Source organism: Tyto alba, unplaced genomic scaffold (assembly GCF_018691265.1).
Source record: "Tyto alba isolate M040663 unplaced genomic scaffold, T.alba_DEE_v4.0 Super-Scaffold_14, whole genome shotgun sequence".
NCBI lineage: Eukaryota > Metazoa > Chordata > Aves > Strigiformes > Tytonidae > Tyto > Tyto alba.
Window position 1 is genome coordinate 28,379,545 of NW_024881276.1, and position 13,880 is coordinate 28,393,424.

Below are 13,880 nucleotides of genomic sequence, written 5' to 3' on the forward strand. Positions count from 1 at the left end.
CTGTGAAATCTACAATTTTGACTCCCCGGGTGCAGGAAATTTAAGTGAAAAAATGTTGCTGCTCTGCTACCACATCACTTCCATATTAACAGAGCTAAGTGTCACAAATACTTATTTTGCTAGTGCAAGTTGTTCAAATCTAAGAAGTCACGACTTTCACAGAAGGAAAGTACAAAATACTTTAGACTAAACTTGCTATTTACAGGATGTGAAAGAGCTCGCAGCATTGTTAGTGCAAGTGAAATGGAAACCATGGCTCCACAAATTTCTTGGCAGCAAAGCTAGTTTTAATCTCATCTGCCCTTAACACCACTTTCTCGCATCTCTTTGCTCCCCTTCCCCAGCACTCTGCCACTCATGGAACTTGTGACAGGGGAAAGCACAAGGGAGGAGAAGGGGTGGGATGTGATGGCACAGCAAGAGGCAGCGCCCCTGCCTCACTGTCTGTTTCGCAGGTCCAACTGAGAGCCATAAATAAACAGCTCAAGCCAACATAGCAGCCTATAAAAAGGAATCAGAGCTTGGTAGCTTGCCTTCTATAAGCATAAACTACAAATTGCATCCACAGTGAAAAAGTTCATAAATATTTCAGCATCAACAAAGAAGTACGTTTCAAGTACAATTTTAAGTTTGGAAATAGTCTTCAGAGGCCACAATTTGTGAAGTCTTCTGAGCAGCTAGCTCACCAACTCTCTCTAGATGTCCCGTGTACCCTCTTCCAAGTATCACCGTTAGTTCACTTAAATTTCATCTGACTAAGGGGAGAAGCCAGGAATATAACCATCAAAAAGCTGGCAGAAGGAACTAGAGCTTAAAAGGCAAATTTTAGCATACAGACCATTAACATTTTAGATCAGTTCACATAAACTAAAACTCAGGCCTCCATAATATAACCCTATTTGTATTATTTGATATTTGGTATATGGCAGAGCCTTACATAGCATGTGAAAGGCAGATTACAAAATTTATTTATATCAACATGACTAACTTATAGCCTTTATAACTAATATGTTGCTACTATGCTTTTGAAGCTTTGTTATAGCAACACATATGACAAACCAGAGGCAAAGGAAGAAGACGGGTCTGCATGCCTTGCACAGCACATCTACCATCATCCCAGACAGGTATGGCACGGGCTGATAAAACAGCTGCAATGACTTAGCATATTGTTACCTCCAGAACAGCCAACAGCTTCCTATAGCCATGTGGTTCTGGTTTCCTCCTTTGTGACAGCTCTGACCTTATCTAGATGAAAAAATTCTCTTTTCTTTTGTTAGGTTAATTTTCTGGATTAGCAATAGCAAAACTTGTGCACAGGAAGCAAAGGAATGTGTGCCCAGCCAGAAGAGTTGCTCCTTTTGGCAACAGCAAACTGCTAGGTAAACTTGGCAAGTCTTTCCAAGCCACACCTTTATTTTGAGGAAACAGTGAAAGAAAGTCTGCTAACCATTACCTAACGCAGAAAACAAGCAACTCTGAAGATATCCAGTTAACCGCTATTCAAAAAATCAATGGCAAGATGATCAACAGGAGCTAATAAATTAAACAGATACTCAAGTCTTAGCTAACAGCAGGTGACAGAGACACTAACAAAGAGCAGAACTCTTAGGACACTGATGGATGAACCCTTAAAAGGAACCGCTCAAGTATGACCCTGAAGATCTTAAGCCAAAAACTTAGTAACCCTTAAAAGAAAATTAGGATGTTTGAGGAGTACTGTGACAACATGCAAAAATTACCACTGCATGTTTTGAGGAAGCATTTAAGAAAAGGGAAAGATTAAAGTGGATGGGAGAAGAATGGTATAATGGGCGGGGGGGTGAACACCACAGGCTGATTGTGTGCAAGCTGACTGCTTGTCAGTACATTTGTATGGTTGGACCCTGTGCCACACTGCTGTAAACACTATTCTTACTAAATACTATTTCTAATTATTTCCTGTGTGAGTGTGCTTTCTGTTCTCAATATGTGCCTGTATGAATTTGTTCTGCTAGCAAACTTCAAGCTGGACAAGCCAACAAGTTGGAATAAACTAGCAACCATTGAGATCCAAGGTCTAAGCCTAGGACTGGAAAGAATCCCAGGTCTTGGTGAAACACCCAGAAACGTGTGTAAGCACGAGTGACGAGTGAGAGTACACGTATGCGCTCCTATTGAACTTTAAACCTGGTTAGCCAGGAAGCAGGAATAGGATAAAGCCATTTGTGCTGATCACATTTCAAGCATTGCTTGTGCTCATGTGGGTTCTTGCAAAGTTACCGTCCTCCTGTCTGTGCTAATCTGTCTGTGGCCAGGTATGTCTGTACAGGATGCAAGTGTGCACACACATCTTTGGAACATGTACTCAGCCTTACTACTCTCTGGCCCTGGGAACAGCAAAAAGCAGTCGACTTGCATTTGGTGGACTAGAAGAGAAGGAATTCACTTGGTCCCACAGCCTTCTATATTTATCAATCTCTGATAAACTCAGTAAAAAGAAACCAGCAAATCCTACAAGGCCCCGGCAACTTATGTTGGGTAGTAACATATGCTGTTAGGAAAGGAAAAAGTCAATCTGACAAACAAAAAAAAGTATGCTGTAAGATTCTGAATGGTAACAACAGATCAACACCTTCCCCTACATGAAGGTAAAGGGTTGTATAACAAGGAAAAAGTATTACAGTCAAGTACTCAGGCATACTATCGATCCACATACCTATAAGTTCTGCAATTGCACTGAAAGGCCAGGTGTGACTGGTAGAGTTGGTATGCAAGAACTTTGGACAAAGCTGAAATAAACACAAACAATGGCATTAGTTCAATGATACCAAGCCAGAAAATAGTACGTTAAATAAAGTAACATTAAATGAAGCTGTTTTGTACAACACTACCAAAAGACTGTAATTTACTTTTAGATATTGTCATACTAACACCTTTTATAGGGAATATTAATACAGCTATTAAAGACAAAAGAGCAATACAGAATTCAGCATAGTGTCATACTCTATTCTGAGCACAGGTTACATTGTCACTCTAGCAAACTTTCTTTATAGAAACACAAGGAACTGCTGCTATATACCAATGCTAGAGGTTACAGAACACAAAGCCTTAGTTCAAATCTAGTAACAGAAGCACATGCTCTCAAATGTCAAAAAGATACATCTTAAACCATGAGTATTAAACTTAATCCTAAAAGCACATAATATACTCAGTGGCTTACTGTCCGATGTTATTGCTCCTTTTGCCTGTATTGATCGAAATCACACATCAGATTATCTCAACTGTGATTTGTGCTTTTAGCAATTTGATCTCACACATTTTATCCTCACTTATGGTAAGATGTAACCAGAGGAACATAGACACTATCAGGACTAGATGAGAATATGCAAATAAAGTACCTCTTTATGGGACATATCTTATGCCAGTGACAAAAGTATTCTCAAGTAATTCACAAAATCCTGGGCTCATATATATTCACCTAAATCAAAAGACTAGGAAAACCAGAACTAAATATCCATATAACTTTCAGGATTTGTCAGTGCAAGGTTTGGAAAAATTTAACTGCTGAAACTGACACAGTTGCATTACCACTGAGAATATCTGTAATTATACTTTCACAAGGCCTTTAACACAAACCCAACTGCACATATATGCTTAAGCCTCGCTAGCATAGTTGTGCTGAGGGCATAAAAAGCAGTATCTACAAATACATAATGCTGGAAATAGTCCTTGTACAGTGCAGTTATACCAAAAAACATAGTATAATCCACATTATATCATACATATAAAATCAGAAAAATTTTTTTAAGAGTAGTGTGTATATATCCATACTTGATAAATTTTACGGAACTGCTACACTGACAAGCACTTTTATATAGTTAGCAGAGTCTAAATAAAAGCAAGCAACCACTTCAAACCTCCAAGTTCATTTATCAGTGAAAACGAATAATGCTTCAAGCAAGTTCAAGAGTGGTGAGCCAGGTACCAGAGCAAGAGTAAGGCAGCAGCAGCAGCCCTAGCTTAGATCAACATAAATTGCCAAGAAACCTCACCTTGATTGTAAGGTGAAAAGAACACAGGACACACTTTCAGACTGCGACTTAATCACTGCATTTGTCCATTGAGCTAGAGTACAAGTACGAATAGACATCATGTCTTCACTGTCATCTGGGCTTTAAAACTCCAGTTTTATAAAAATCTGGTAAATTGAGTCAAGTTACGTCACTGTGCCCCTTTCAAATTCCTAACAGATACTTACAAATAATCTAGAATCCAAGAATAAAATTACATCAAGCCTATTAATGGAAACCTCATATGGCACACTGTTAAAAGGATCTTACAATTTCTTCCTCTGCCACACAGTAACTCAGCGGAACTTAGGACCTCGTGTATCATTCATTATCTTCACTTCAACCTTTCACAGTGCTGGCAGCATTTGTTCCTTTGCTTCTTAAACTTCAAGACTAAAATACTAAAGAAACAACTGTTTGTTGTTTTTTTTCTTTTTTTTTTCCCCCTGCCTGAAATCCCTCCTTGTCAAAATATAAACACTAACACTCAAACAAGCCCCACCACACAGATGCACATTCAAGCATCCAGCATCTGCTCAACTCACTGCTAAACTATTTCTCTGCTGCTAGCCAGTGAAAAACTCCAACCACACACAAGGTAGACTGGGATCTCTGGAGTTACTGCTGGCATTATAACCTCAGCAATATGGACTTGGCAAAAAGTCCTGACTGTAGTTTTGATAAAGGCATGAACTCACAGTTGTGAGCCTTCCCTGATCACCAGACAATGCTGATGAAGGAACTGCAGCATTGCCCAACACTGACATAATCACGAGTAAGTGTCCTTTTTTCTGTGAAGCAAAGTGTACAAGTTCACTGCAAGAAAGTATCTTCACATGTTGATGGCATAAAGCAACACTTCTCCATCCCTCAATTTCACTGCTGCATACCAGTGACTAACTTTGAAAACAACAGCGTTTTAAAGAAACAGCATTTTCTAAAAACAACCCCCAGAATTACGCTGATCTTCTCTGGATCACTGTTTCAAGTGCTAAGGTTTTAAGACAGGCTGGAAGGTGGTACACAGAACTGTGAACCGGTATATGAAATGAGAAGACAGGGGTTTGAACACGGGAACTGTAACAAATTGGCTCTTGGCTCTAATATCTCCCCCTGCAGCAAAAGGCGAGCGAGTACCCCACATGTAGTTCACCGGAAAGCCTATCTCAGAACAGATAGCACCATTTGCTCATGTAAGGCATTGAAACAAGGACATATGACAAAACTGGATGAAAAAAATGGAGAATAGTGTTTTAAGGCTACCACCTTCATAGTTTGCTTCAGAGCATACCCAGCTGTCAGCAACAACTCCCCTTACACTTCATTTCATCCAAGCACCACTTTAATTAGCTCATGAATAACTGAGCTTCAATTAAGTACAGTAAGAAAGAGTTAGTCCCCTAGTAAACAAGTCACTTTTGGTTATGTTAGCCAAGACCATCCAGTTGCTTTGTTCATTGGACCTAATATATTTTGTTGCTAAGTGGGTTTTGGTTGGTGGTTTCATTTTTTCTCCTGAGACCAAGTGCAGCCAAATTCCTTTTGGAGATACAACTAAACCTCCCACTCCTTCAAAATGTGTATACACTGCATATTATAAAAAGACTAAATTGCATTAAGAGGAGCATCTCCTGCAATTACGACCAGCAAATATTTAAGAATAAAGCAGCTTATCCCTCAAAAATGACTAGACAGCTTTGGGAATTTTAGTTTTCCAAGAAAACTGGAATGCTTCCACCCCTTACAGATCATAAGGCATGCACAAATCAAATTACCACTGAACAATCTGTCTTATCTCATAAAAGTATTTCACAACTTACTGGGGAATAATCCCACTGACATTTTCCTCTTTCCCTCCCTGCTAGTCCAGTTACATGACTGTCACGAACCACATCAGGGAGCTCATCCAAATTAACAACCATTTAAAAAAATCTTATTTTTAATCTGGATCACTTCCCTGATCTGTCTCATCATGCAACTGAACACAAATTTTACCAGAGCAACAGGAGGAGATAAATGCCAGTGTGGGATGAGTTACCAGGCCTCCTCACACTGCCTGGGTTGTTTATAAATGCTTCTGAAACTAACGGAAACAGTTTGGTGAAACCCAACATATTTCCAAAGAACTGCTGCTGACAGAAGAGACTGTGATCATGTATCTGTATCTGTAACAGCACATTCTCTGTATCTGTAAGAGTCCAGCTTGCCAAAGTTATTTTAACTTGAGAACAATTTTAGTCTCTGGTCTGACTTGTAATATGCAGGGTTTTTGCAGAGACTGATTATTAATTCTGATGTATTTTTCCCCTCAAGAAAACTAATAATGCATTAAAAACAAAGAAGGAAGACCTCCTTCCTCTTTTTTTTTTTTTTTAAACACTGTGTTTTCTAAATAAGGAGAACAGTTCTCTAATAAAATATATCAGACAAACTGGATTTCAAACACTTACCAGAATTAAAGACCTGCAATGAAAGTGTGATTCTTGAACTTCAAGTAGATGACATTTATAGCTAACCACTACAATCATGGCAATTTATATTACAGTAATTTAAGCAGGGCTGAGAATATACTAACACACATTTTTTACTCAAGTGTTTGATAAGTTACTTCCTGTAATGATCCAGCTTCTTTCAACTATTCCATAAGTAAGGTTATGAACCAGCTGTTTGTTAACTATAGATGTGACTTACAGGCATAGCTGCTGGCTGAAGTTTGACAGGCTTAAGAAACCATTGCTTGTACTACCACAAACAAGGAAACGACCAATTGCTACAAAAGGACGGCAACCGTGAGCAATACTGTGACTAAAAAGCACAATGCAGCAGTGGATTTAATGCATGCACGTTCATCACCCTTGTTAAAATGTAATTAGGCCTCTCGCGAAAAGTAGTTAAGATTTTGAGTTACAAGCTCCCAACGAGAGGCCGCCAAGTTCACAACTAACTACATCACCACCACGGACCGCGAAGTCCCCCTCCCCCAACAACCAACCCCCGGACGGTAACTTCCCCTCCCTCACAGCCGGAGTCAACCCAACCATTTTTGCGCCCAGACCGACGCCGGGGAGCCCCCACGGCCTGTCACACCACCACCCCCCTCCCCAATACCCGCCCCGGAGCCGGGGACCGCGGCCCCCCCACCCCCGCCGGCGGGACCGGCCGGTGCCCGCCGCTTCCCCCCTCAGGAGCGGGGCCGGGCAAGGGCGCTGCCGGGGACAGCGCACGCCGGGAGAGAAAGTCTGAGACGAGCAGCGGGGTGCTGATTTATTTGAGGCGAAGGGCACCGGAGCCCGCCCTTCCCAACGCTTGGCCGACAACTTTTTACCCCCCGAGAGGCGAGGCGTCGCCCCAGCCCGGGCTGACCCTGCTCCCCGCTCTCACTGAGGGAACGCAACGAACCGCGCAACGGGCAGCGGCGGCGCGGCAGCTCCCTCCTCCCCCCAGAGCGACCCGTCCCCGGGCCGCCGCGGGCCTCGCACGGGCACCCCCGCTCGCCCGGCGGGGACCGCCACGGGTGGACGGTGGGGAAAAAAAGAAAAGAAAGAACGCCCTCCTCGGGGTCCGTCCCCCGTCGGGGTCCCGCACCACTCACCGCGCTGAGGCGGATGCCGCCCTGTGTTTTCGCCGCCATCTTTTGTGCCGCAGCGAGCGCCGGAGCGGGGAGCGCCCAGCGCCCGCACTTCCGCCTCGCCCCCTCCCCGCGCGCTTCCGGCGCCAAACGCGCCCCGCTCCCGTTGCGCGGGTGGGGGGCGGGGCAGGGCCTCGGCGCCGGGGCCACGCCCCCCCCCCTCCCACCGGCGGCGCGCGGGGGCGGCCGTTACGGGAAGGCCGGTGGACCCCGCGCCCCCGGGGCAACGGCCGCGGGTGTTCGCTGTCAGCGCCAAACCGGAACGGCGCGGCCCCGCCGTTGTTTCGGCAGGCGGTCGGGAGTGCTTCAGTGGTGCCGGCTGCTGCCCTACGGTGTTTCCCAGCGCGGGTGCGGCAGCTAGCCGAGGTTTTCAACGGAGGCGGTGCCGCCGAGCCTGAGCAGCTGCTGAGGTGCAGCCGCACAACGGTACAAAAGATGTACAGACCGCGGGTGAAAAAGGTATGAAAAGAGGTTTTCACAAAGTCATGGAAACTTCAGGTCGAAGCAATCCTAAGCACAGATGCAGGCTGGGCGATGAGTGGATTGAGAGCAGCCCTGCGGAGAAGGACTTGGCGGGGTTAGTGGATGGAAAACCGACTATGAGCCAGCAATGTGCACTCACAGCCCAGGAAGCCAGCCGTGTCCTGGGCTGCATCCAGAGCAGTGTGGCCAGCAGGTCGAGGGAGGGGATTCTTCCCCTCTCCTCCGCTCTCATGAGACCCCCCTGCAGTGCTGTGTCCAGCTCTGGGGCCCCCGACATCAGAAGGACACGGACCTGCTCAAGTGGGTCCAGAGGAGGGTCACAAAGATGATCAGGGGGCTGGAGCACCTCCTGTACACGGACAGGCTGAGAGAGTTGGGGGTGTTCAGCCTGGAGAAGAGAAGGCTCTGGGCAGACCTTATAGTGGCCTTCCAGTACTGAAAGGGGGCTACAGGAAAGGTGGGGAGGCACCCTTGATCAGGGAATGTAGTGATAGGATGAGGGGTAACGGTTTTAAACTGAAAGTAGATTTAGATTAGATGTAAGCAAGACATTCTTCACTGTGCGGGTGGTGAGGCACTGGCACAGGTTGCCCAGAGAAGCTGTGGCTGCCCCCTCCCTGGAAAGGTTCAAGGCCAGGTTGGACGGGGCTTGGAGCAACCTGGTCTAGCAGAAGGTGTCCCTGCCCGTGGCACAGGGGTTGGAACCAGGTGATCTTTAGGGTCTGTGTGAGCCGACACAGGAAGAACCACAATACCATGAATGAAAAGCAAAGAATAAATTTATTCTCGTTACCTTGCAACCCAGGGGATCTCCGCAGTAGCTAGTACCTGGGCAAAGACATGCAAGGGGGGACACAGGCACCACGGAGAAGAAAGAAAATATCTCGAATCTGCAGCTTTTGCTTAGATTTATCAGTGATTTTCACAGGCATTGTTTTCCACTGTGCTTTGATCTTTCCCACAGCAGGCCAGGAATTTCAAGGATGTTTGGTAAGATGCCTCAGAGTCTATCACAGGCCTTTGCTATCTGAACACATACATTCTACCCATCAAGGACACAAAGCTAAACAACAATTAGTATGATATATGTGTTTTTTGACACCTCAGCTGCAAGTCACTTGAGCGTGTTTACAATCCTCCTTGCCAACCTTCTGTTGTATTTGCCCAAGGTCCCTGCCAGCTCAAGCCATTCTATAATCCTGTGAAGCCATGCTCCTCTGGCCTTAGGTGCTCAAGCTCAGTTGTATGGAGGAGTTTTCTTCCTTCCAACTGAAAAGGCAGTACTTTCAGGGCATTTGTCCTAAATGTAAAAATGTACAGACTGAAGTTTGGAAAGCTCTGGCATGCAGAGGAAGCATTATGCAACAGCAGTCCCCAATTTCCTGGGGAGAGATGTTCCCTTCATAAAAGGGTCAGTGCCTGTCGGTCCATCAATGATCCCTCGATGCTGCAGCAGCAGTTTCTTCCGTCTGCCTCTTGTGTCTGGAAGACCAGACACATAAATCCAGAAAACTTGTCCCAAGACCATAGGACTGGGATCTCAGTGTGGAAAGTTCAGGAATGGGAAAGATAGGGACATCAGAGCTGGAGCAGCAGGGGCTTGTGAGGAGAGGGTTAGGGAGGCGGTGGCACAGTCGTTCCCTAGGCAGGTATAGGGGCTAGCACTGACTAGAACTGAGCCGCTGCTGCTAGGATCCAGACTGAGGTTTGTAGAGTTCTGTACAGAGCCCTCATTCATTGAAATTGAATTTGAGAGCTTTTACAGAATCAGAGAAAAATTAAAGTTGGCGAGTGTCGTGGTTTGAGCCTGGTTGGCAGCCAAACACCAAGCAGCCACTCTCTTCCCCTTCTATTCCGGAAACGAGAAGGGACAGATGAGCCAGGCTTGGGATTCGAGATAGGACCAGGAGGGGTAGATCACCCATTATGGTCATGAGCAAAAGAGACTCGTTAGGGGAAGAAAAAAAAAGAACAAACATTTATTACAGACACTAACAGCACCAGTGAGAAGCATTGCCACATCCTGGTAACACCTTCCGCCCCGTTCCTGCCTTCTCCCCGGGCTCAGCTCTGCTCCTGATATCTCTACCTCCTCCCCAGAGCGGTGCAGGGGGCAGGGAATGGGGGGGTGCAGTCAGTGCTGCCGCTTCTTCCATCTTCAGTGGGGGGAGCTTCTGGAACTTGTTCTCCCTGTTCCATTGTGGTCACAGGAGACAGTCCTCCACAAACTTCTTCCGACATGAGTCCCTCCCACGGGCTGCACCCGTTCCCCACACTGCTCTGATGTGGGTCACCAACTTTCTCCAACTGGAGTCCCTCCCACAGGCTGCAGCCCTTCCTGAGCTGCTCCAGCGTGGGACATCCCCACATGCTGCAACCCTCCCAGCGCTGGACTACAGCACTAGGGCTACCTCTTCCCACAAGACCCCAGCCTTCTTCAAGCACAGCACCTTGATCAACCAGGCGAAAAACACAGGCTGTAAATCAGTGTCTGATCCACTGTGGATCTTCATAGGTGGTGGGGGGGGCTGCCCTGCCGTCTCACCACAGGATACAGGGGGTTCTCTGCTCTGGCACACCTCCCCCTTCCTTTCTTCCTCCGTTCCTCCACTGACCTTGGTCTTCACACAGCTGCCACAACTCCTCACCACGTCCCTTCTTAAATATGTTATGGCAGAGGCGCAGCTGATTGGCTCAGTTTTGGTGCAGAGGTGGAGCTGACTTGGAGCTGGGGGAGCTTTGAGAAACTTCTCACAGGGGGCCACCCCTATAGCCCCCTCCCCTGCTACCAAAAAACCCCACCACTCACTCAACCCAGGACAGCGAGTGAGCAGTAAAGGCAGTCTGAAAAATGATAACTGCATTTTAAAAGGTATTTCAAAATAACGTTTAATATCATTAGAAGAATTGCATTCAAATATAGTATGGAATATACTTAATCATTAGATAATGCTCCATATTTCAAGTTCTGCTGTTCTTTGGCAATTACCTTTAGTTTATCAGGAAAACTAAATATTTTTGAATATTTAAATATGTCTCCCTCTGTGTATCATGCACTGTGGCTATGCTATCTCAAAGCTGATGTATCCAAAAGAGAAAACAAGCTTGGTTATTCTGAAAACAAGCAAAGAACTATACAGCAAAGCAAAAGCGCTTTCTCTCCTATTCTTGATACTGAGTTCTAGGAAAAAGTTTTTCAGATTAATCTACAGTTAACTCACTCTGCTTTGTCAGTAGCAGTGTTAGAACAATACAACCCTCCTTCATGTGGATTTAACAGCAGCAGCAGTTAGTCCCATACAGAAAAGGAATATAGTTACACTGCTGGAGATACCATTAGGGCTATGTAACTGTGCCCCTCCACCACCCAAGTAGGACTTCTTTTAGAGGCCTTTTCTCCTTATTCACATGCTATTTATAATGATACTGCTTATCTGCTTATATACTAAATTGTGAAGAACTTTCTTCTTCTTAGGAATTAGATTCTGCTGCAGTGAAAGTATTCTGCAAGTCATAAATATCAGAGGCCATTTCAAGCAGCCATCTGCAGAACCACAGGACAAAGGTAAACATACGTATGAAAGTCAGGAGTTAGAAGCAAGCGGTATTTTTGTAGAAGGTAAGATCACCTTAGAAATTAGAGAGTTATACAGATCTAAGTCACAGATTCTGTTTTTAAAGTTCACCACAGCTGGGGAGGAAGCGACTGATGTCCAATCCCCTGCACACGAGAAGTACAGGCAGCCAGAACGGGACATATCTTTTTTCAAGGGGAAGGATGACAAAACCCTTAATCTAAATAACTGGTTCACCACCTCCAGTTAGTGATCAACCTAGGTAAAGACACAGGTTTATAGCTTATGGGAAAAAGTAAAACAAAGTTTGATGGTGAAAAGTTGTCTTAGATTTTAATAGCCCATATGATAGCACATCATCAGGATTTTAAGGGAAATACCCAAGTATGGAATGCAACCACCAGAAAACTGAAAGTAAAACTACCAAATCATCCTGACTATTAGCAATACTCTCTTTAAAAATTACTGAGGTTATGTAAGTAATGAACACAAACATTTAAAAAATATCCTGTTTCAGTTTTCAAGTAATGCTTTAAAAGGATAACTTTGCACTTGTGCTCATCCCAATAGCACTAGAGATCATTAATAATTTATATTAATACAAATAATTCTTAGTGACTACCCAATATTACACTTGGTTATATGTTGCTATGATGGTGCGTATCTGCTGGCCATCAGAACCATCCTTCAGACACGCAACTGTGTGGTTTGGCAGTAGAACTAATCCCTGTCTCCCACTTCCTGGGCGGTGGTAGCAGTGCTGTTCTGAAATAAGCTGCATCTTGAACATTACTGTAGTCATGGCACTGTGATGATCTCCCTACCTCTTTTAACACTTAGGAATAGCCAAATACATTATTTTCTATAAAAAGTGTTCTTTAAAAAAAGGATTTTATTTTAATTAGGCTGTTGGTATACAGCAATTTGTATTTTTACAGAATTATCTTCATTTAGTTGCATCTCAGAAGTTGCAAAATGACCTTAGTCACTGGAAGAACAAGGTTTTTTAATTTAAAAAACTGAATTAGAACATATTTAGTCAAGTAATTAAAATAAAAACCCATCAAGTAATGTAAATTACAAAATGTTAGTGCATAGGTTTGTCTTTTATGCATGTTTGTCTTTTATTTATGAATCACTAATCCTGAAGAATGCTATTATAGTACAGAGTTGAAATTACAAACATGGTAAGTCTGCAGTTATTTGCACAATGCTAAGTCTTATAAAATACATCTGTTTGAAATTCAGGTGATTTGTATAGACGTTGGTAAGTTTTAGGACAAGTTAAAGAAAGAAGTAGAGGCGGCGTTTAACCTCAGGAAATGGCTTATCTGCAATCTGATTGTATTCTGACATGCAATATTAGCTTTTTCTTAAATTTATTTTCAGAACATAGTTCCAAAAGCAGATTAAAATACTTACGTGAGAAGTTACTGGATAAATGGTACAGTTGCTACTGTCACCAAGTCAAAAATATTCTTCATTTATTTACAAAATCTCTTTAATCCTTCACATTGAAAACAAGTAAAAGAATACAGTAGCTATGATAAATTACCACTAAACTGTACTACTTTTTTTCCCCACAGGAACTGAAGAGTCCTGCTTTTCAACTCCAACTCGGAAACCTGGATCACTGAAGAGCACTTCATAACCGCAGAAAGAAAATGTAAAATGTAGTTTCAAAACTGGGGAAAAAAAAAAAGAGGAGAATTGCAGTTAAAGTTTTCCCTTTTTTTGCTACTTATTCACCATGAGCCAAGTGTCTGATGTGTGGCTTAGCTTTCCATGTTTTCTAGGAAGTCACATTCAACACTCTCTTCAAGCTGTTGCAAGATCTTTATGCCATTACTGCCAACATAGTCCACAGAGAGAGATGCAGAAGTATGTGAATTCTGGGATTCGCTCCCACTTGTTGTAAATGCGCAACACAGAGTCTTGAAGAAGGGCATAAGCTGGGTGATGCTAGATATGGAGCGGAAGTTCAAGAGAGGAAATCTGTGCTTCTTGGGAAATTCCCCAGTGTTGTTTGTTTCCTGTAAACAAACAAACCATGATTTACTAAAGGTTTTGCATCAAGACACAATGTTGTCAGGGCTTGTCTGAACCCTGTACCACACACTTTTCATACTAAGAGATCCACAGCCT

At 43.9% G+C, this 13,880-nt stretch overlaps 2 protein-coding genes and 1 long non-coding RNA gene across 3 annotated transcripts in view; 1 reads left to right on the plus strand and 2 right to left on the minus strand.

Annotated features, from left to right (window-relative positions):
• Positions 1–7,760, minus strand: part of MORC3 (MORC family CW-type zinc finger 3) — a 29,550-nt gene extending 21,790 nt beyond the window's left edge. Inside the window, exons 1-2 of the mRNA XM_033011354.2 lie at positions 7,642–7,760; positions 2,696–2,768 (exon numbers count right to left, since the gene is read on the minus strand). Coding sequence (XP_032867245.2) covers positions 2,696–2,768; positions 7,642–7,680 — 112 coding nt within the window. The 5' untranslated portion in view covers positions 7,681–7,760. The remainder of the gene's footprint in view (positions 1–2,695; positions 2,769–7,641) is intronic.
• A 27-nt stretch (positions 7,761–7,787) lies between these two features.
• LOC122152956 lies at positions 7,788–13,404 on the plus strand. Its single transcript, XR_006164965.1, has 3 exons — positions 7,788–8,136; positions 11,636–11,725; positions 13,322–13,404. It is a non-coding gene; the product is annotated as an uncharacterized LOC122152956 (long non-coding RNA).
• Positions 12,042–13,880, minus strand: part of DOP1B (DOP1 leucine zipper like protein B) — a 52,889-nt gene continuing 51,050 nt past the window's right edge. The window contains 1 exon segment of the mRNA XM_033011266.2: positions 12,042–13,768. Within this exon segment, the coding sequence (XP_032867157.2) occupies positions 13,511–13,768 (258 nt within the window). The 3' untranslated portion in view covers positions 12,042–13,510.